Source organism: Odocoileus virginianus, chromosome 12 (genome assembly GCF_023699985.2).
Source record: "Odocoileus virginianus isolate 20LAN1187 ecotype Illinois chromosome 12, Ovbor_1.2, whole genome shotgun sequence".
NCBI lineage: Eukaryota > Metazoa > Chordata > Mammalia > Artiodactyla > Cervidae > Odocoileus > Odocoileus virginianus.
Window position 1 is genome coordinate 42,936,918 of NC_069685.1, and position 24,677 is coordinate 42,961,594.

Genomic DNA, 24,677 nt, shown 5'->3' on the forward strand with positions numbered 1-24,677 from the left:
TTAAGCTCTGTTTACTTTTACTGGAATGCAACCCATAGGGCCCAGAGAGGTGGAGAACAATCAGTTCATCACAGGGCAGTTTTGATAAGCCCATTGGATGTCCAAAAAGACTTAGGGCTTTCAGACCCGCTTGCATTAAACTTTTTTTTTTTTCCTAGAAAGAAAAATTTTCAGTTGCTTAGGATAAGGGAACTTGGAGGCTTGAAACTGATTTGGATGGCAGAGAACAGTTTCCCAGAATGTTTTGAAATGTGGCTCAAATCTTCATTTTCTGAAGCTCAGATCCTAGAGAGCCGGTTACTTTTTCATAGAAAAAAAAAGGAAGAAGAAGAAGGAACAGATTCTTAACTTCTCTTTTGTACCTATGTGTTTCACCCATGGTATTATTTTAACCACAGGCCTACAACCTTTCGTTGGGACAGCTCTCACCACTGCCCCCTCCAATCTCCATGGATATAAAAGAAGCGAACCCATGGCACAAGTCTTAAAAGGCATGCCCCGCCCAGACCCATGGCCAACATCCTGGAGCCAGAAATAACGTCCCGTGAGCCACACCATCAATTTCCTGCCCACAAACGCCATGGTCCCATGTAAACTCCACTGCAACATCACCGTGTCTGCTTTTTATGGACGGTTCTTTTTTGTCTGTTTCTTGGGGGGTTTGGTGGTTGTTGTTTGTTTCTTTTTGCTTTACAAGATTAAATACTTTGCTCTCATGCCTCTGTGAAATGGTGTTTTAATTCCGTCTCCAGGACCAGTCTCTGCATCCCCATCCCCACCCCTCCCCTCAAGTCCGTATGCATGCATGGTGCAGCTGAACTTTGTCTTCACATCTGCCACAGCCCAGAGGAACAGATGCCACCTGGCAATGAAATGAACTTAAAAGAAAGAAAGAAAAGAATGGAGCGCATCACTCACCCTCAGGGCCACACTGTGCCGGATTACTGATGCAGGAAGTTTTGTTCTTTCTGTAATAGAGAAAGGTGACTCCTTTTCCCTCCTTGAGGTAAATGCCTTTGTTGACCTTTCCTTCTATAATATCTAAGTAAGAAGAATGGCAAACATTGCAGATTAATAATTGCAGGAGATGAAATGTCTGGAGATGTGTCAGGCTTCAAAACAACTTTGATCTAAATATGCTGTATTATTTCTATTTATAATTAAATATTTCTTTTCAATGACATTACAGATATTATTTAATATTAATGGTATTTAACATTTCATAATTCATATATAAGTAATAGTGTCGATATTAAATAATATTCTATATTATTAATGTTGTATCCTAGTAATTAATATCACACCAGTGTATAATATGCACTGTAATATGACCACATTATAAGTACTGTATTTGTCAACAAATACAGTTGAGATACCAGGAGCCATATGATTAGAATCTCCTACTGTCCTAAACTTTCATGCCATCCACCTCTTCATGAGTCCTTCTCACTGTCATCTTCACATGAGACCTTCCAGGTGAAACCCTGAGATTCAAGTTCAAATGTAAAACTATACCTGCACTCTTTCTCCTTCTGAATTCTCTCACTGAAAGCCCATGATCTGACACATGGGAACCCATGATTTTAAGAGAATTCGTTTTCAGGCTCTAGGAGGGAAACTCAGAGCCACACTTCGAGTCATCCCAGCAGAGCCTGCCAATGACCTGACTGCAGGGCCAGTTGTCCTGGCGGGGACGCCAGCTCCGCCATCATTCTGTTTGTCCCAACCCGATAGCAGACCTCTCTGATGGTGTCACTGTGATGTAAATGGTTTACAGAATAGATAAGGGAAGACTATAGAAGCCAAGGCTAAGGAGTCACACATTGTTGACTGGGATCAAAACCACCCAGATGCCTCCTCTGCCCTGTGGCAGCTGCGTCCTGCCCTCGGAGCTGGTGGTCCAGCTGAAGATGGACGGAAGCACCAGGAGCCCTTTGACTAGACCACTACCCCAGGTCAGATTCTCTAACAACCACTGGCATGTGGATACCAACCTGAAGGACTTCAACGTCTTTCCTTAATGTTTTAAATCCTTTTTTTTTAATCTATCTCATTTATTGCTGGGGGAGGGGAATCTATATATTACATAGTTTTTAACTATGCCCATAGTTGTATGGGCAACTTGAAGTTGCAGGATTGAATGAGGCTGTATAAACCCCTGAACCAGACTATTTACTTGGCAAAATTAATTTCGGAAGTGAATCATCCCATAGTAGAAAGAAAGATCGGTTATATATTGTAAAAAAAAAAGGTCAGGAGCAAGACCTAAATTATCTGAGCCAACTTTCCGTACTGACCAGAAAGTTGCCCAATTGCTACTATCTGTCCTGTTCTGTGCTGCCTAAGAAAAATCTGAAACATGTGGGCCTTGGAGGTTATTAAATAAGATAAATCATTTAACCATGACTCTTGTGGGTGTGTCTTTTAGAAAACAGCTTCTAATGATTTAAAAAAAAAAAAAATTCCAGCTACAGAAGAAATGCTGATTTTAGCGTTTGCAAGATATCAAATTTTTGATGAGGTATTTTAAAATTGACTTTAATTTTCCATTTCAAGGGCATGTTTTTCCTTCCCAAAAGAATATAATCCATTTAAAAATCCAAACAAGGTTTATTTTTTGGAAACTATCTCATCTTATGTCTGTATTGTTCTGAAAATAAGCAGCTGGTTTGGAAGACCCTGGTTGCTTGAAAGTGCACAGCCACCCTCTACTATCCTTCAGTCTGTGATATTTCCTTTAGAATTAAGTCATGGTCTTAGGTGCTTACCATCAAATACCCTGAATCTTTGACTCTTGGGGGGATATTCACTCATTTGCTAGTCAAGACATAGTGAATTCATAAAGAACCAGATCAGATTGGCCTTTCAATTCATTGCAGATCCAAACTTAACACAGAAGTAACACATGCTCACCTACGGTTGCAGAGAAATTTGAGTAGGCAGAATCATTGGTATAAACAAAGGTAGAATTATGAGAAGGGAGCACAGTGAGGTTGTGGGTTCGTGATGCTGGGTGAAACAACAAAAGAAAAAAGCACAATGAATGAGTGACACAAAAAACAAATGGAACTGACATATCTCTCAACATAACACACATCAGCAAGTGTGCTGTCGTCCCACAAACATCTCGGGTTCTCTCTCCTGGCCCCACCTCCCTCTTACTGACTCAGTCAACATTATGGCACCTCCAGCAGCCCCATGCTGTCCCAAAGCCAGGGTGCCGTGGTGGTTGTATTTGGTCCCAATGTGCTGGCCCAACTCCCATTCAGATACGTAGTTGAGAGATATGAAATTGAACTCGACCACAAAGTAGCCTTAACAAAAAGGATTAACGGCTGTGATGTCATGAGAACTGATGAAACAGAAGCACAGCATGAAAACAACTACATGTTATTACGACAAATGGACGAAACAACAGAGATTTAACTCAGCGACAAATAACAAAGCAGTGCATCCACGCGATGATTTCCAACACCATTCAACCGTCCCCAGCAGTAAAACGTGCTGACGGATTCTATTCCTTTCTCTTTTTGCCTTAGAAACCTGTAATCAAATTGAAATATACCAGCAGAGCTCTATAACATAAAGAATAGACCCAGTGGAAAAGGGCCGTGAAATCTTCATTATTCGAGTGTTTCAGGACAAACACCCATATAGTTTGAGTTTTATGGGAAATTAATATTTTGGGTGAACAAAATCCAACCACAATGTAATTGTATCTGATAACCTATGGCAATGAGATGAGTTGACAGGGTGAGGAGAGAACTATACGGATCATTATTTGAACACTTGTTTAAAGTAATTACGGAAATGTTAGCACCCAGGTCCTAAACATGGAGCTATTTTGACAATGCATTTTCCACTTGGAATGATCTCCTTTCAAAGGCTTTAAAATAAAAGCCCTGAGAAGAGAAAATTAGATTATGACAAGGGGAAGCCATTTCTTTTGACCCGAGATAGTCACAAAATGAACTGCCACAGGAACAGTCCATCCCTATAGCACAGACTATTTGGAGAATATATGAAGCCGAAATGGTTCAGTGTAAGTTTTCATCATGGCTGCCATTGATGCCCAACACATAGGCAAGTAAGAGATAATGCCGGATGAAGGCAGGGCTTTGGTTAGACCTGCATAGGAGGACAGCATCCTTCTGGAGGGCCCTGCTCTTTGAGTGCCTCTAAGGATGCCAGCAGTAGAGACATCCACTCTAATACTTCCTGATTTGCAAAGTTTAAGAAAGACATTTTAGAATCTGAGGTGACAATTTATGGCAGCACATGAAGTCCTGGGAATAAGGAACAAATCAGTGTGCTGGTGTGAGACGCTTAATAAGCAGCAATGTGGGGGGTTTTTTAATCCATTACAAAGAACCAATACAGACAATCTGAGCAAGTGCTAGGATTGTACATAAACCTCCTGCTGTACAAATCAGTCATTGGACATAATCAAGAGGAATAAAAATTAAAATGTCAGAGCATCCCAAATCACTCTAAACTTAACACTTTAAAAAATCTTATTAGAATGGAAAAAGTACTCAGGGCTGTCTGGAGTTTCTCTTTCTGGTCAAAGTCTGAACTGAGTCAGAAACTTTATTTTCCATGGCATTGCAGACCACTGGGCATCTTGGGTGGTGTTTGATCTCCTCAAGGAAATGGGGGTGGAGGGTGGGGGGCTGTCAGTGAAGTATGGAAAGAGCTGATGGGTAAGCGAATCTGAACCTTTGCTAAGTCAGATTGTGACCCCACAAACAGGGCATTAGTCGTCACTGGCACAACCTTTGGCCCTAGGTTCAAATGGGCCCCTGCTTTGGCAGGCATGCAGATTATGCCATTTGTGTCTACCTGGAAAACATACATCCTGACTCATACAGAGGTTGATCCATCGGGTACAGGTTAAAGCTGAAAACTTTTGTTTTAAGGTTGTTGGAGAAAATGCACACCTTAATGTTTCAAAACATAAATGCTGTCTTTTAATCATTAAAACATATAAAAGTTCTAGTGAAAATACTTTGCAATAACAATTATTAAGGGGAAGCAACACAAATGTCTCTTCATCTCTGTCATCCTGGCTTCACAGCTGATGCTGTTTGTTGTTCCCTGTCTCTCTGGACTGCCCCTGATTCCTGAGAGATGCACATTTCTGGGGCCCCAATTTCTGTTCCCACCCCTGTCTACCTCCAGTTGTCTCCTGAAGTTCGTGGATCCCATCCACATTTTCCAATGGCCAGTAATGGGAAGCAGAAGCCAGGACCTCAAACCCTTGAGGGAAAAAAGAATAAAAATGTTACATCACTATTAGCAAAGAATGAGCTGGACATAAGGAACTACTTACTACCTATATCAGGAATTGGGGGAAGAGTTAATTATCAGAGTGACTGTGGAGGTACTCAAGAGGTATTTGAATATATTCAACACATACTCCCAGGTTTCAAAAACTCAATAAATTAAAAATAAATGAATATTTTTACAGAATAAAACATACTAAATAGGAATAGATACCTTTTAACCAAAAGAAAATAAAAGCCATTCTGCCTAATGGCACAACACACAAAGCATGCCCACACATTTCAGAGAAAAAGATAAGAATGTCCATTATCCCACCGTTAGTTCCTATGCTTTAAGAGAAATAGCTGATGCAATCAGACAAGAGAGAAAAAATAAGGCTGAAAAAGAGGAGGAAGCCAGCAGCTATACTGTGCAGACATCATGTGAGGTTCTTTACAAATACGCCCTCATTTCAGTCTAATAATAATCTATAAAATAATTGTACTTCTAGCCATCTGTTAAAACATGGAATACAATGCCACCTCAGCAGTCACCCAGCCAACTGGTTTTAGATACAGTCCTCCATACACATCTCCTGAATTGGTCTTGATCTTTCTATTATTGCTCTGCTTCCTCCATACTAAAAATCAATCCTTTAAAAGTTTCCTTTAGGGTCCTTGTGCTTTGAGTAGACATCATTTTGTGCAGACATGTTCTTTTTTTATTCTGCTCTTCTCACTTAATATCATACGAATTATTTCATTTATTTTTTTTCTCTCTAACTCTCATAATGGAGTTTGGGTAACAGTCCCTGGAGAGGCTGCACCATCACACACTCAACTGTTCTCCTAACTTGAATCTTCTTTTGGATTAATTCTCTGTGAACAGTTCCCAGAAATGGAAATAAAGATCCAGATGACTAAATAATAATCAACTGCCTTCAATGTCTGCCAGGTCCCAGAAAAGTTAAAATTACCAAAGTAATCTTTGTGTTGTTCATTGTAAAAAATATTTTTTAAGAAGAGATAATATGATCATTATTTTCAAATGATGTATGCCTGATAATGAAAATGAAAACTATTACAAATAAGAAAAGAATTTAGTAAGTGAAACACTGTTACAAATGGTAAAAGAATTTAGTAAGGAGGCTGATACAAATTAAATATGCAAATGTGAATAACTCTCTTGTATTCATATAATAACGCTAAAAAATAGAAGAAATGTTTTAATTTATAAATGCAATCAATAAAGAGAAGACATTTAAGAACAAAAGAATAAGAACTACACAACATTCTCATGAAGAAAACAATCAATTCATACTGAAGGATGTAAAAGAACCCTTGAATAAATGACGGGCTTCCCTGGTAGCTCAGCTGGTAAAGAATCTGCCTGAAATGCAAGAGACACCGGTTGACTTGACCTATTGTTAATAAAGAAAACTCAAAAATCAAAAAATATCTAATAAATATGCTCAACATCTCTAATTATCAAAAATACAACATTAATTATCAAAAATTAAAAATACAGTGAAGTACCACTTCACACCAACCAGAGTGGCCATCATAAAAAAGTCTACACACAATAAATGCTGGAAAGTGTGGAGAAACCGGAACCCTCCCACACTGTTGGTGGGAATATAAATTGGTGCAGTCACTATGGAAAACAGTATGGAAGTTCCTTAAAAAACTGAAAATAGAACCACTGTAAGACCCAGCAATCCCACTCCTGGGCATACATCCAAAGAAACCTCTAATTCAAAAAGATGCATGCCCCCCCAGTGTTCATTTCAGCACTATTTAGAACAGTCTAGACATGGAAGCAACTTAAGTGTCCATCACCAGGTGAAGGGATAAAGAAGATGTGGTACATATATACAATGGAGTACCATTCAGCCATAAAAAACAATGAGATAATGCCATTTGCACCAACATGGATGGACCTTAGAGATTATCTTACTAAGTGAAGTAAACAAAGCAGAGAAAGACAAATGCTAAATGATATCACTTATATGTGGAATTAAAAAAAAACAATGATACAAATTAATTTATTTACAAAACAGAAATAGACTCACAAACATGGAGAATTAATGCATGGTTACCAAAGGGAAAGTAGGGGAAGGGATAAATTACAAATTTGGGATTAAATATATATATACTACTATACACAAAATAGACATAGACAGTTCAAGGAAAAAGAAATGCAGATTACTTTTAGAAATATGAGAAGTTCAGCCTTGCTGATAATTTTTAAAAGCATGTTAAAACTACAGCGAGCTAGCCTATTCACTTATCAGACTGGCAAATGAAAAGTTACACTTATTAGAAGACTTAAGTATCCCTTGGACTGCAAGGAGGTCAAACCATTCAATCCTAAAGGAAATAAACCCTGAATATTCATTAGGAAGGACTGTTACTGAAGCTGAAGCTCCAATACTTTGGCCACCTGATGCAAAGAGCCAACTCATTGGAACAGACCCTGATGCTGGGGAGACTGAAGGCAAAAGGAGAAGGGGGTGGCAGAGGATGAGTTGGTTAAATAGCATCACTGACTCAATGGACATGAATCTGAGCAAACTCCAGGAGACAGTGGAGGACAGAGGAGCCTGGTATGCGACAGTCCATGAAGTCGCAAAGAGTCAGACAGGACTTACTGACTGAACAACAACATACTGAAGTAGGCAAGTCCTACAGCCTTTTCTGCTGGGAGTTCACCTTTCTGGAGGGCAATATCTATCAAAATCTTAAGCTCACATGATGTTTGACCTAGCAATTCAATTCCTAGAAATTTATTCTAAAGATCTATCATATTCTCATGCATACGATCAAAGACCTATGTACAAGGGTATTTGTTGCAGAATTTTTAAAAGAGTAACAAAAACCTGCAAACAGCCTACATGCTCATTTACAAAGGGCTGGTTAATTAAATATGGAACATCTATATAATGATCTAGGGTGTAGCTAGGATAAATAATGAGACTGATTTACATGTACTGACATAGAATATTCTTTAGTCATATTATTAAATTAAAAAAATCAAGGTGAGAAAAATATGTATATTGTGAACTATTTTGTGTAAAATACAGTGTTTCAGAGGGCAGGAAAAAGAGAAAGAGGGGGTGCTTGGCAATGTGCCCTAGAAACTGAGAAGATTGGTTTGGGGTGACAAAATTGAGAAATGGGGTGTAAGATGCGAGATTTTCATTTCTGTTTTATTGAATGTTAGGGCCTGTATTCCTTTAACAACCATTTAAGTCTAGCTTTCACGATTAAAATGACTGTAGATAATGTCCATATGAAATTTTCAGAGAGAACTGAAGCACTCCATCTAACATCTGAATTTCCATCAGGATGCCAAACATGTGCCCAGGTCCAGATCATTGGGTTCTTTTTTCAGTTTGCATCTGTGAGGCTGTCCCTTCAGGGTTATGTACATGCATCAAAAATGGAGACCAAGAACCTAGCTAGTTCTACAATAGGGACCAAAGAGAGGCAGCTGCGTGCACACCTAACTCTCTTGTACGTGTTAGGGACTTGATGCCCTCTGGGAAATGAGTGGTTCTATTCCAGGACCTCCACAGTAAGAATATGAAATGCAAAAATCAAAAATATTCATCTTCATTTCTACCATGATATTTTTCTAAAATGTGGGATATTCATTTTGAAGAGGAGAAGACATTATTGACTTGATATTCAACTCATCTGGGGAAAAAAAAATAGGAAAAGGAAATAACATCTGTTGAGCGAAGAACAGATGTTATATCTTCAGAATCTTCGTTCTCATAAAGTAAAGACTGTGGGTAATAAATCTTTTTCCCTATTAGCTCCACTGACAAATGGCCATGTCCATCCTGGGCAAGAAGGCTCATAGAATCAAGGGATCATGTCTTGCTCACATAGAAAGATGCCACCCATCCGCGATGGGAAGTATCACTGGTTGCAGGGGGCGGGGGAGGCTTCCATGATCAGGAGAAGGCCTGCCATGCTATGCACCAAATGGCCCAGATGTAACTATTAACACTGAGTTTGTCCAGGAAGTCATGAAGGGGGTGCAAACTGAAACACCCATGAGGGCCAGGGGCATGAGGAATTACCTGCAGGGAGGCCAGGGATGATGTTTACTGTGGCTTCCAACTTGGAAGGCACAGGTGATCAGAAAAGGTGCCGGAAGCAAGCACCTGGACCACCTCCGAGTTCCTCACTGCCAGGTCTCAGGGCGGGGGAGGCTGGGGCGGGGAGGAAAATGAGTGTCCTGTCCAAAGAAAGTGACTTCTTCCCAAGCCAATCATCCCACCTCTGTAGGAAGATATGCCCAGTATTGCCAGGTCTCCCACTTTCAAAAAGAAGTCAGAGGGACTTCCCTGGTGGTCCAGTGGCTAAGACTCCACACTCCAAATGCAGAGGGTCCACGTTCAATTCTTGGTTGGGGAACTAGATCTCACAGGCCACAACAAAGGGTTTGCATGCCACAGCTAACGATCCCACATGCCACAACTAAGACACAGAACAGCCAAACATATAAAGACTAAATAAACATTTTTTAAGTCAGAAATCCATATTTTTTTTAATTGAAATCTCCCTACATGCTAATGTCAACAATTTAGGTTTTCCTTCTTAATTAAAACATTGTGTGGTATTAACAAGACGTATCAAGGAACTGACCTGAACACATAGATTCCCTTCTACAAACCTAAAGAGTAAACAATCTATGACCCTAAAAGTGTCAGAACAAAAGGGTCTCACTCTTTTGTGAATTAGACAGTTCAGCTATTTTCCCAAAAAAGAAGGTGATATGGAATCTTCGGGTTGTACAGTCACCCTGGTTTTCACCAAATAAACAGTTTAAATGTCTACAAGACAACAGCTGAGGGGTAACACGGTTCACACAGGGTCTTCAAAACATCCCCCGGCCCTAAAAAATAAACTAAGAGAGACAGAATTCCAGCCTATGTCACCACAACTATAACGCAGTTCTTCAGACATACAGATGGCCAACAGGCACAGGAAAAGATACTAAACATCAGAGAAATGCAAATCACAACTGCAATAAGGTATCGCCTCACACCAGTCAGAATGGCCATCATCAAAATGTCTACAACTAAATAAATGCTGGCGAGGGCATGGAGAAAAAGGAACCCTCCTACACTGTTGGTGGGAATGTAAGTTGGTGCAGCCACTATGGAGAATAGCATGAGGTTCCTCCAATAACTAAAAACGGAGTTACCATACCATCCTGAAATACCACTCCTGGATATATATGCAGAGAAAACTCTAATTCAAAAAGATGAATGCACCCTTATTTCACAGCAGCACTATTTACAATAGCCAAGACATGGAAATAACCTAAATGTCTATTGACAGATGAATGGATAAAGAAGATGTGGTATATATAAACAGTGGGATATTATTCAGCCATGAAAAAGACTGAAAGAATGCCATTTGCAGCAACATGGATGCAGCAGGAGACTCTCATACTAAATGACATAAGTCAGACAGAGAAAGACAAATACCACATGATATCACTTACATGTGGAATCTAAAATATGACACAAATGAACTTCCCTATGAAACAGAAACAGACTCACAAACATAGAGAACAGACTTGTGATTGTCAAGGAAGGAGGATAGTGAGGGAAGGGATGGATTGGGAGTTTGGGGTTAGCAGATGCAAACTATTACACATAGAAAGGATAAACAACAAGATCCTACTGTATAACACAGGGAACTATATTCAATATTCTGTGATAAACCATAATGGAAAAGAATATGATGAAGAATATATATATACACATATATGTATGTATAACTGAATCACTTTGCAGTACAGCAAAAATTAACACAACACTGCAAATCAACTATACTTCAATAAAACACATTTTAAAAAAATCAGTTCTTCAGGAATAATTTCTCATCCATATTTAATGTTTCATTGATCCAGTTTGGTGAAACGGGGAGGGAGGGAGGGGTATCAATATTCAGAAAGAAAGTTAATAAAAGCTTTCATTTTTCCTTTCCAGGTTTTCTTCCAGATTTTTCTATTCCATCCTTTCCCTGTTACTTACTCTCTGTGTCAGTAGAGGGGAGCCCTCACCCCTTGAATGTGTGGAGCGAAATATGTCTCCAGGGTTCCCCTGACTTCACTGGACAGAAATCTACACCACCCAGAGGAAAAGCGGTCCCTGCCAATCCCGTGCCAAGTGTGGTCCCCTCCTGCTGGCCCATGACACACGGGGTTCATTCCACACCAGGACTCCCTACAGTCACCCTGCCCAGAAGTCTCCTTGATCTCTTGCTGCGTAAAACCAGCTTGTCTTTCAAGCCTCGGTCCACGGGACACACCCTCTGAGAGGCCTGCCCTGATCACCTTTTATCACCCAACATCCACTCTTTCTACCAACCCCCTTGTTTGTCTTCCCATGGCGCTTACACTATAATTTGAAAGTTTTTGTTTGTTAGTATATTTGTTGCCTGTCTCCTCTATCAGACTCTTTGCAACTTGAGTGTGCAGACTGTTCTGTTTGCACCATATTCCGGTTGTTTAAAACAAGGCCTGGGGTGTTTATGTGTGTGTGTGTACATGTATGTGTCAGAAATCTGGGTTTTTGAACTTAAACTCTCCCCACCCAGGTTCCAATGTCTATTGCTTCTTTTTAGTAACATGTTTGTGATCGTCAGTATTAGTATGATTTCTCTAAGGTAGTTAGTTGACCAACAGAAAAACATCTACACTAAATTAGGATGTGAGAGGAACAGTCTCTCTATAAAACCAAGGCCGGGTTCAAGCTACTCATTGAAGCTGAGAGTCTAGGATGCGAGTGGACGTGGGTAGATGTGGCCAAAGGCGCAATGTGGGAACCCCCCTGCAGCTCTCTTTCCTCCTTGACGGGTCCCAGGACCGCTTTGTTCGCTCTGCCTGATGTTTCTGGCCAGACCCCTCCCCTCATCTCCCGGGAAATCAGCATGAGCTATGAGGCGTGGGTTAGCGGTAGGACTCACACAGCCTCCCTCTAGTGTGATGCTAAATGATTTATTTATCCCCAGATCATTCAGCATTTTGGCCAAGGAAAGGGGAGCTGGCGAAAATTTACCACCTTCACATCCTTTTCAACAGAAGATTGAACCTGAATGTGCAGATAAAAAGAAACAGCAGCACAGCCTGGAAGGGCCTGGGAAAGGGGCAGCAGGTGCTATGTTGAGCTGCAAAGGTGGCAAGAAGAAGCCCTGAAGCAGCCCAAGAGGAAGCGCAGGAGACGGATGAGGAAGATAAGACAGCCAAGCCTAAACAAGAGGAGGAGCAGAAGAAACCTGGGGAACTAACAGCGAAGGCTGCCAGGGAAACGCCCCTGGCCACAGGTGGAATAAAGAAATCTGGCGAAAAATCTGCTGGCCCTGGTGCCTGAGGCAATGAGAATCCTTAAGCCCATTTCTGCTTAAACACCTGGATTCCCTGCCAAAATGTCTTTTGCCACCTATAGCCAGGAGGAAGTGTTGTCTTGGAACTTGTTGTGCATTTAAGGATAAACTTTTGTTAAAAACAAAAAAAGAAGAAGAAGAAAAAGAAAGAAAGAAAAAGAAGAGGCGGCAAGCCCTGTGAGACCTGCAGGCAGAGACAGGGAGATGACAGGATGCCCCAGCACCCACCATGAGGGCCGTGTCACTCCAAAGGGGACAGACTCCCAGCCCACGTCCACCTTCACCCAGCACCACGCTGCTGCTCCCACCAGACCAGGGTCCGTCTCCTGGGACCTGGATTCACACCGTGGGGATACTGCGCCCACCATCTCTGGTGGGTTGTGGAGGCAGCAGGCTGCTCTAGACAATAATCATGGCCAGAAGCACGCTCATCCCCAGGCCAGTGTTGTTCTCACGGGTCCCAGGCAAAGACTTGGGGATGTTAGTGTGAGGTCCCCTCCACCATGCATGTACCAACCAAGCAGCAAACGGGAACAAGGGCCAGTAAGTGCAACGCCACCATGGTCCCACCGGCCTCCTTCTCTGGGAAGGAGCAAGGAAGAGTTTCTCGCCTCTTCCGTCCTCCCCAAGGAAAGCCTCATGGTGATGCGTCCAGACAGGACTCACGATAGCAAAGGGAAAGCGAACCCACCTGGGGGTGGGCGAGGGGTTTCCTCAGAGGGGCTGGAGCAGTCCAGCTCCCATCGGAGGGATGGGGACAAAAGCGGGCAGGGGCAAAAGGATGGGGACCAAAGCTGCTCTAAGGCAGCTCAAGTGTATCTGCGCTGGAGACGCATGACATGAGTCAAGGACAGAAGATGCTTCACCTGCGAACATCCCATTTCCTGAATCACAAGTGTTCAGATGCCCCAAAGCGAGAGGCTCGGGGCACACGGACCTGCTTCTCCAAGTCAGAGGTGGAGGACAATGAGTGACCCAGGGGACAAGGTGTCAGGATAGCTGGTGGGGCCAGAGGAGCCCAAGAAGGGCTCCCTGTCCAACAGCCTCAGAGACACACAGCAAACTGCCTCCAGACCCCGGACTGGACAGGGAGGACAGGTCATGAGCAGAAGATGAGGGAAGCTGCCTTACCTGGATGGACTTGTGACCTGGCGTGGGCACCGTGCACCTGCACACAAAACATCACACTATGAGACAAAAGGGACCTCCCAGCAGAAATCCATTCCCGTCTCAGCGAGCACCACCCGGGGACGTTACCTGAAAATCACAATAAAATAACAGCAGCCAGGAGTGCCAGCAGCAAAGAGGCAGCAGCTTCTTCATGGTTTTTTTCAGAGGTGAAAATATGATCCAAGTGGAATTCCTGAGGGTCTGTGACAAAGAGTTGCCTTTAACTTTCAGTTCTTTGGGAAAGGGACATTGTCACAGGTTCCAGAAAGCAGAACACCATCTGTTTAGCTAGAGTTTGTGAACTGCAGAGTGAGGGGAGAGTCGTGGAGAGTTAATAGGTGTTTCTTGCCTGTCTCCAAACTTGAGAGTCTTCAGTGATCAATAAACACATTGGAGCGACCAACTGGCCCCGGGATGAGTGGAGGAGGAAACAGCTTCCGATCTAAACTCCTGAGAAGCGATCCAGGGCTGGGACTGCAGTGGCGAGGCTCAGCGGGCGATCGTGGGTCCCTCACGGTTTTCTTTTTCTGTCAAGGGCTGTCATTTGTCTCCATTCAGGTCCGGAGTTGGACATAGCCCTTTTTCCTGGAAGCGGGAGGAATTGTGTCTGGAGCTCCCTGGGGCTCTCCGGTCAGAGCGTCTCTGCCTAAGCTCTTCTGGTGTGACTCAGGCTTACACCTCCGTCTGTCCCCCCGGAGCTCGGGGTGGAGACAGTGAGTGATGTAAGGCTCTCTCCTCAAACTTTGTTCAGCTCTGCTCCTCTGTTTATATCCCACAGCTGCTGGATCCTTCCTGGGTCCTAACACCGGTCTGTTAAGAAGAATCGGGAATTATTTTCATGACCTGCAGTTCTGAAGCAGAGTAGACAGAGCCGGGGTGTGGACATACCTTAGCTGCCTTCCCTTAACACCCTCAAAGTCAGTGTAAATATTAATAAATACAAAACGTACAACAGACAATACACTCTGTTTAGAGCTGAGTCTTCTTTGCCCATAGGAAAAAGTAAGGTGATCTAGGGATAGAAAAAAAAGAACCGCACCCATCCCCAGCTCATGCCCTCCACAGGATGCTGGACACTTTTCTCTTTAACCCTTTCAGAGATGAATGAAACTCTTTACAAGGTGCATTGGGCCATTACACCAAACCCCACATCTCTCCCCCACCACAGCACCCAGGGGCCCTTAGCCAGCCTCATCTTACTTTACTAGAAACTAAAACTTGAATCTATACTGCATACATGTCCCACACACACACACCATTAACCCACACAAATACCAACCGGTGTCTCCTGCGTTGCAGGCAGATTCTTCACTGTCTGAGCCACGAGAGAAGCCCCTAACTAACACATACTTAACTACTAGTACTTTTCTCCCTGTACCATCTCCAACACTTAACTAGCTGTGCATTCTTAGGCAAGTCACTGAACCTTTCTGTTTCAAATTCCTCATCTGTAAAATGGAGGTCATAGTTTCAGCTCCAAAGTAACAAGAAATGAGATGACATATATAAGGCTTTCAAAGCAGTGCTTGGAAAATATGTAGCACTCCATAAATGCTAGCTGTTTTTTGCAAGGAAAAAAAAATATCACTCAATAAATGTTAGCTGTGATTATTTTTATAAAGTAGAAAATAACATTCATTAAATGTTAACTAATCTTATTAGCCCCTTCGTCCTGACTTTAAATGGGAACAGAGTCCAAGTACTTCCTAAAGAGGATAAGAAAATGACCTCCACTCTCCATGGGGGAGAACAAAAAAAAGTGATGTCAAAACTGTGACGTGATTATTTTCAACTTGCACCTGTAGCCTACAACCTCTCAGATGATCTGATAGCCTGAACTTCCCTGCATGGCGGCAGCAGGGTTCCAGAAAATTCCAGCACACACTTCTCCATCTCTTCACACTTGAAAAAATGGCAGATGTCACTGTCGTAACTGCACCTTTATCCTGTAGCCTAGGCTGATAGCCTCAGCGGAAACTTACAGCCTTTATCTCTGCATTTCATCTGCTTTCTCTCCCTCCCACCGCCACCCTCTGGAAGAAAGAGAAAGATGCAAGAGGAGGGGGAGCCAATGCAGACTTTCCTTAGTCCAGTTCTTAATTTATGAAACATTAGGCAGATTGCTGATTAAATGGGCCTGTCCCATCACTGAGACTGAACCACACTGGGTGTGCTCTTCTTTTACCCATAAAAATCACCATCAACCCAGAGACTGTCATACTGAGTGAAGAAAGTCAGACGTATATCATATGATATTACTTACATGTGGAACCTAAAATAATGGTACAAATGAACTTATTTACAAAACAGAAACAGAGTGACAGATGTAGAAAACAAGCTTATGGTTACTGGGTGGAAGGGGGGAGGGATAAATTGGGAGATTGGGACTGACATATATACACTACTATAAATGAAATAGATAACCAATAAGGACCTACTGTATAGCGTAAGGAACTCGACTCAGTGCTCTATAATGACCTACATGGGGAAAGAATCTAAAGAAGAGCAGATATGTGTATATGTATAACTGATTTACTTTGCTATACAGCAAAAATCAACACGATATTGTGAGCCAACTCTACTCCAATAAACATTTTTTAAAAATCACCATCAGATAACACGAGGCATCTCAGTACAATAACAGCAATAAAAACTGGGTAGAAATCAAAGTCAGCAGAACCTGCACTCCCCATGGACTTGCTTTTCATCTCAATCCCAGATAGCAGGTTTGTGCTCATTCACATCTTTTTCTTTTTCTTTTATTTTTATTAGTTGGAGGCTAATTATTTTACAATATTGTAGTGATTTTTGCCATACATTGACATGAGTCAGCCATGGATTTACATGTGTTCCCCATCCTGAACCCCCCTCCCACCTCCCTTCCCATCCCATCCCTCTGGGTCATCCCAGTGCACCAGCCCTGAGCACTTGTCTCATGCATCCAACCTCGACTGGTGATCTGTTTCACACTTGATAATATACATGTTTTGATACTGTTATCTCAGATCATCCCACCCTTGCCTTCTCCCATAGACTCCAAAAGTCTGTTTTGTACATCTGTGTCTCTTTTTCTGTCTTGCATATAGGGTTATCATTACCATCTTTCTAAATTCCATATATATGTGTTAGTATACTGTATTGCTGTTTATCTTTCTGGCTTACTTCACTCTGTATAATGGGATCCAGTTTTATCCATCTCATTAGAACTGATTCAAATATATTCTTTTTAATGGCTGAGTAATATTCCATTGTGTTTATGTACCACAGCTTCCTTATCCATTCGTCTGCTGATGGGCATCTGGGTTGCTTCCATGTCCTGGCTATTATAAACAGTGCTGCTATGAACACTGGGGTGCACGTGTCTCTTTCAGATATGGTTTCCTCGGTGTGTATGCCCAGGAGTGGGATTGCTAGGTCATATGGCAGTTCTATTTCCAGTTTTTTAAGAAATCTCCACACTGTTCTCCATAGCAGCTGTACTAGTTTGCATTCCCACCACAGTGTAAGAGGGTTCCCTTTTCTCCACACCCTCTCCAGCATTTATTGCTTGTAGACTTTTGGATAGCAGCCATTCTGACTGGCGTGTAATGGTACCTCATTGTGGTTTTGATTTGCATCTCTCTGACAATGAGTGATGTTGAGCATCTTTTCATGCAATCAAAGTCAGCAGAACCTGCTCTTACTCCCCATGGACTTGCTTTTCATCTCAACCCCAGATAGCAGGTTTGTGCTCATTTACATCTCTTAACCTTTCTCGGTTCCCGTTCAGGTGCTGAGATGAGCCCATCTCCGTGTAAAGCATCCTTTCCCACACGGGGGATTTCGGAAAAGATACTGATGGAGTGTGGGTCTGGAATCCCATCCCTGTGAACCCCTTTACCAGAGGTTGGTAAAAGAGTGTAAACCTTCAATTATACGATGAGGATCTAATATATAATATGGTGATTCTAATGGATAAGACTATATGGTGTAATTAACATTTCTAAGAGAGTAGAATTTATGTTCTCACTCCCCCAAAAAAAGATAAATATGTGAGATGTGAGGTAACAGATGTGTTAATTAGCTCTGCTGTGTGAGTCCTTTCACAGAGTACATGTATATCGAATCATCACATTGCACACCTTAAATATATTACAATTTTGTCAATTATACTGTGATAAAGCTGAAACAAATCAAAGGAAGCTTAAATTCCAATTAGGTTCTATTCAATACAGTTTTACAGGGATGAAACAAAGTGTAAAGTCGACTGAAAATAGGGGCTTAACTGGATTATTCACCCACAACTAGATAGGTGTCCTCCTGCTGAGCGGGAGGACAGCGTGGAGCTCATGAAGAGCCCTTCAGAGCCTCCCGGACACCGGACACCGCAGGGTGATGAATTCCTAGGGCCTGGTTCTCCCCTCCCTCAGCCTCACCTCCCCGCCCACACAGCCTTCAACACATCATCACATTTGTAAGGAGCTGCCTGGGCAGTGCTGACCCCGTCCCACTGTGTCTTGTGGAGATAGCCCCCCCCACCCCAGGAAGAACAGTGATGCCCAGCCAGTGTTAGGGGAACAAGCAACACACAGATACCATAGAAATCCACAGGGTTAGAGTTTGAGAGATGAATGTACTGCAGAAATGGTGGGAGAGAGTTGGGGAATTCTCTCTCTTAAGGGACAAGGGAAGGAAGAACAATCTGGAAAGACGTTCCGGAAGTAGCCTGGGGTGTACCAAGGGCCTGTGTTGTTTCTGCCAGCCCAGCCTCCCCCTTCGCCTTCTGTGGCTACAAGTGAGTGGCCTTCCTTTGGAGGGTGTGTCCTCCATCAGCCGATGTGCTTCTGTCAGGAGGGCAGGTGGTTGGGGGAGGGGGGAACCCCCCCCCGCAGCACCTCTGCACCCCAGGCCTGTGATTGTCATGCATCCTACTACTAGGCTCTAATCTTCCCAGACCAGCACCTTGGAAGAAAAGAGTCTCCCCACCCCACCTGGAGCTGCTATAACCCAGAAGGATCTTAAAGTAAGGCTGCTCGTAGCTGCTTTTCCACTATAAAGAGTTACTACGGTGCAAAGAATGGACAGACTTAACTAAGAGATTCAATGCTGTCCGCCGAGCTCCTCGATCTGAGATGCTAGAGCCAGTTTTCACCGAGAGGCACCAATCAATTCACATTTCCCTGGAGGAAGTTTGAGCTTGGCTTCTGTCCCTTGTGATCAAGAGTCCTGGCGAAAGGGATGGATCTGGGAAGTTGCAGTCGTTTGTCTTTCAATGACCTGTAGGCACAGAAAGGAAGGGGCAGGAGGGGAGGGAGGACGGAGAGAGAGGTGGAGCTTGGCTGCTGGCATCCCAGACCCTCCTGCTCATCACTGCTGGTCCTGTCAGCCTCACTCCTTAGTCCCAGGCACTGGGATGATCTTCCTGATAGCAGCCCCTGCCAGCCTCACTCCCCACAGCGTGCCTTCGCCCGCCTGGGGCCCCTCCCACCTGACAGATGAGATGTGGGGGTGGGGGGCCACGTGGCCACACGCATCAATACCCACAACGGGGTCCTTGCTTACTGACAGGGAGCCTCCCCGCCCAGTGGGCCCAGGACCCAGCAGATAAACACCTCCTCCTTCTCTTCTACTCCAGGGTTGGCAACTCAGTAACAACCCCTTGAACTGACTTTCTCACCGGCCTGTTTTATTTCCCTGTAAACACCTTCACGCCTGGAATCCATCTCCTAGAAAACTATACACACACATTGTCAACCCCAGGCTCTGCTTCTGGACAACCCAGGATAAGATTGACCATCAGAGGGAGATGAACCTAGAGCCTGTTATACAGAGTGAAGTAAGTCTGCAAAAGAAAAACAAATACCGTATATTAACGCATATATATGGAATCTAGAAAAATGGTACAGACAAACTTATTTTTGGGGAACGAATGGAGAGACAGAGAGAATGGACTTGTGGAAACAACAGGGAATGGGGAGGGTATAACGAATTGGGAGATTAGCGCTGAAATATGTAGACTACCACGTGTAAAATAGATAGCTAGTGGGAAGCTGCTATATAACACAGGGAGTTCAGCTCAGTGCTCTGTGATGACCTAGAGGGGTGAGGGGCGGGGGGAGCGGTGGGAGGGAAGCGCGAGAGGGAGGAGATATGTATATATAGTTATGGCGGATTTGTGTTGTATGGCAGACACTGATGCAATACTGTAAAGCAATTTATCCTCCAATTCAAAATTTTTTTAAGAAAAAGACTAAGCCTCAGTGGTGACGGTCCCATAGGTCCTGACATGCAGGCAGAGCCTCATAGAGTCACAGAACATCCTGAAGTCACATGCATAATTCTATTTGAAGCAAACACGTGAACTTTTGAGGAGTGTGGTCCATAGCTTTCATCCAATTTCCAAAGAGGAGGGGAGGGTTAGAGCTTAAGAAATTGTTGAGATTGGGGAGAAGGGTTTTAAGAAGACTGCCTAGAAGACACGGTAACTGCCTGCCCCAAATCCAGTCTCTCCCTTCTCCCCAGGCAGAATCCCAAGTGCATGGGGTGGCGGGGGAGGGACTTCACTGGTGGCCCAGTGGTTAAGAGTCTGTGCTTCTACTGCAAGGACATGGGTTCAATTCCTGGTCGGGAAACTAAGATCATGCACGGCCAAAAAATAATAATAATAAGTGCGTTAGTGTGCCTGTAACTCAGTTAAAAACGGTCACTGCCCTTTCAGCTGGGGCGACCAGGGGACCACACACAGTGGGATATATGCAGATGCCTGTGGCACAGCCTTCCAAGAAAACACTCTTGAACTTTGCTCTTCCTGAAGCCTGCTGACCTTGACCTTTTCTCTGGCCCAAGCACAGAAGTGATGAGAAGAGACAGAGCGGCTGTCCTGTGATTGGGGGCATGGAAACCCAAACTTTTTCTCCAAGGACATGGAAGGCTGGAAAGAGCACGACCCCTTCACCACAAGAGCAGCCTCCACATCTACAAAAGTGAGAATTTCTTGAGTCCACTAGCATGCAGAGGTCGGGGTGCCCACCAGGCCTGAAATGTGAGGAAGACAGACTCCTCTAAGGAGAGGTGTGCATGAGTCTTGGCTCAAGTGAGAGGGGGCATGAGGAAATGGGGCCCACACAGGTAAGGAGAATTCAGCAAAAGAACTGCAGTGAATTTGGAAAGGAGGGTGTGAGCTAGATGAGAGCATAAGGCCCCTTTTTGCTGCAGACAGAGGGGAGTTCACACCCCAACCCAGGCCCTTCTCTATGACCAGCAGGTGGTAAGAAGATGTTGGTGGTGTGAGCCGTGAGGCAGCCTCTCAGCGGGGTTCACAGGAGAAGTGAGTGGCCACTATGGTGCAGGCATGACACCTGCCTGGACCTTCTCCCCCAGGGACCAAAATCCTGACATTGTTGGAGAAGGACAGCTGCCACTGCACCCCAGGGTACTGGGAAGAACCTCCGCGGCTGGAGGAAGGCGAGACACCACTCTCTGTCCCCAGAGAGGGGCAGAGAGGTCCCCTTGTACCCAAAGAGGGGCAGAGCCACTGAGGACATCCACCCACAATGCAGGGACTTGGGCAACCTGAGCCTGAGACTGACCAGGGAAATGGACTTCCCACCATCACACTTCCAGGCCAGCTGGACTCAGCATCCTAGGAACAGGAGAGGTGAGAGCATGGGAAGCTGTTCTGGCTGAGGAGAAAGGCCTGGAACTGAAAGTGGAGCAGGAACAGTGAGGAACTCCCTCTGCTAAACCAACCCCACCCCAAGTGCAAGGCTATGCCAGAGGAGACTGAAGCCAGTGCAGTGCTGACGGTAACCATGGCTACAGAACCCAAGCCAGCTGCACTCCCCACCAGACTGATTTAGCATGCACATACATGCAAACAGGCATATGCACACACATATGCATATGGACACGCACATGCACACATACACATGCCTGTGTGTGCATGCACACACAAGCAAACCTGTACTCATGCATGCACACACAGACATACACACATACACGTGAACATGTGTGGACACATACATATACAAGTGTGTGCACGTGTATACATGCATGTGTGTGTTCACACGTGTGCACATATTATGAACAACCATGTGCACACATGCACAAGTAAACATGTGCTCATGCATGCACGCACATAGGCACGCACACACATAATATGCATAGGTGTGTAGTGCACAGTCATGAGTTAATATGCATGTTTATACATGCATACACACATGCATGCATACATTACATACATGCATAAGCACATGTGTGCACTACTGCATACACACACATTAATGCCCAGCAGAAAAGAGCTGAAAAAGAGCAGAAAAGGTACACCTTTTTCCCAGCAGCTGTACTGTTGACCTCAGTCCTCACTGTGTTACACCTGATGCCCAGCATTTATTCTAAAAGTATGACACAAAAAAAGCAGGGAAAACCATGTCTAGAGATAAAACCATCAAAACTACATCAGAAAGTTTTAAATAATAGCTCTGACTAATATGTTAAATGCTTTAGTGGGAAAGTGTGACAGTATTCATGTACAGAAGAGAAAATTCTGCAGAGAGATGAAAATTATAGGAAGGAATCAATAGAAATGCTGCCACTGAAAACATATAACAGATCAAACACTCCTTCTGGGAGCTCATAAGTAGATGCAATACAGGCAGAGAAGGAATCAGTGAACCCTGTGATGGATCGATTAAAATTATCCAAGCTAAACCACAAAGTGAAAAAAGGAACTTCTAAAAACCAGAGCATGAAGGAACAGTGTCACAATATTCTCATATGAGTATACTGAAATTCCAGAAGTAGAAGTGGGAAACTGAGACAACAAAATATATTTGAAGAGCAAATAACTAAGAATGTTGGAAAATAATGGGGTACATTTAACCACAAATTAAAGAAGTGCAGACAGTCCCAAAAAAGATAAATCTCAAACAGACCAACAAATGCACACACACACATGCACACACATACACACAACACACATATGCATGTGCACATTCATCATGCCACAGACATACACACAACACAGAGATGCATGTGCACATACACACACATGCACACACATCAGAACACACATATGCATGTGCATATTCCTCATGCCAAATGTACACACACTTGCACACACACCTCCACACACACCTCACACACCAGATAAACACACCATACACACAAACCACACACCCCTAGACATGTGACATCAGAAGAGAAATAAGAGAAAAATACACATTACATACAAAGGAGCAAAGACAAGAATTACAATAAACTTCTTATTGGAAACTATGTGAGTCAAAAGACAATGAAGTGAAATATCTGGAGTTTGGGAAGATAGGAAGAGGGAAACTGTGACTCAAAATTCTATACCTAATAATAGTATTTTTCAAAATGAAAGAAGAGACTGAGAATATGCGAGTGAGGAGTGATTGATCCTGGGTATAGAGTTTCTTTTGAGAGATGATAAAACTGTCCTGAAATTAGAAAGCAGGGATGGTTGCACAAATCATGGTTTGATATTAAAAGTTATTGAATTTTGCACTTTAAAAAAAGTGAGTTGGATGGACCTAGAGGATTGAAACCAGGTCTCCCACATTGCAGGCAGATTCTTTACCAGCTGAGCCACCAGGGAAGCCCTCAACATATCCAGAAATGGTTACAATTGAGGTAAACAGGAAAGAATATTTTTCCTATTTTTAATTGCTGTAAAAATTGAATTGTCAAAAAACAGAGCAGAACAGGTTGATGGCTTATGTAAAAGCGTGATGTGTGAGAAGTGTCAGGGAAGAAGGGAGGGAGAAGGTGGGAACATACAGTTGTGAAGGGTCTGCCCTGCACACAGGGGTATAATGTGATTGGAAGGCAGTGTCAACTACAAATAGGCACTTGCCATCTGTCTCTATAGGACTAAGTCATATGCTGCTGCAAATGCTGACCTTCAACAGCCCCTGAAAGGGGTTCAGGGTGGAGAGCAGAAATGAGGCACCTTGTCCTCTGGAAATCTGGCAGGACAGGTCTTCAGATAGTTAGATATTTTCAGGAGCAGATTGTATGAGCCCAATTCTTACATCTCCTCATGTTTAGAAAAGCGTTAAAATGCTTCATGGTGACAACTGTTCCTCATGACTAGCAAAAGCTTCGTGAGACTAGCAGAAATCTTCTGGAGAAATACGTGCTTGATTGCATGTTTCTCCAAAATCACATATATACTGGCCTCTCTGGGGCAGGTTCTCAGAGTTATCTGAGGCGCTGTCTCCAGGGCTGCGGTCCTCATTTTGCCCCCAAATGAAACTTGACTCACAACTCTCACATTGTGCATTTTTTAAGTTAACAGTAGCATGTAACCTATTAAAGAAATATATCCTTCGATAACCACTGGGAGAAAATGCAGTAAACCTTAGGACAACCACCAGAAAAAAAATTTTATAGAGGTGCAAATAATAAGCTAATAATAATACAAAAGGGCTTTCCTGGTGGCTCAGATGGTAAAGAATCTGCCTGCAAAGCAGGAGACTCAGGTTCATTCTCTGGGTTGGGAACACCCCCCTGGAGACGGGAATAACAACCCACTCCAGTATTCTCACCTGGAGAATTCCATGGAGAGAGGAGCTTGGCTCACTACAGCCCATGTGGTCACAAAGAGTTGGACACAACAGAGCAACCATACACACATCACAATAATACACAGAATGGAATCACAGTAAATTCTGAATTCATCCAGAAGCAGCCCAAAAATGAGGGATAAAAAGAGAAGGAAGGACAAATGAAACAAATAGAAAATAACTAGCAAAATTAAAAAAAAAAACAACTGGCAAGGAGAGTAGATTTTATTCAGTCACCACATTGAATCTAGTTGATCCAAACACA

The 24,677-nt window shown here is 43.3% G+C and overlaps 1 protein-coding gene across 2 annotated transcripts in view; it reads right to left on the reverse strand.

The window, feature by feature from the left end:
- The window catches only part of ADGRD1 (adhesion G protein-coupled receptor D1), a 182,326-nt gene extending 167,737 nt beyond the window's left edge, over positions 1–14,589 (reverse strand). Inside the window, exons 1-5 of one of the 2 annotated variants that reach the window (XM_070475042.1) lie at positions 13,932–14,589; positions 13,806–13,842; positions 5,176–5,259; positions 2,914–3,009; positions 919–1,041 (exon numbers count right to left, since the gene is read on the reverse strand). In XM_070475042.1, coding sequence (XP_070331143.1) covers positions 919–1,041; positions 2,914–3,009; positions 5,176–5,259; positions 13,806–13,842; positions 13,932–13,997 — 406 coding nt within the window. In that variant the 5' untranslated portion in view covers positions 13,998–14,589. The remainder of the gene's footprint in view (positions 1–918; positions 1,042–2,913; positions 3,010–5,175; positions 5,260–13,805; positions 13,843–13,931) is intronic. The other variant, XM_070475041.1, reaches the window with a different exon arrangement.
- Positions 14,590–24,677: the final 10,088 nt, after the last annotated feature.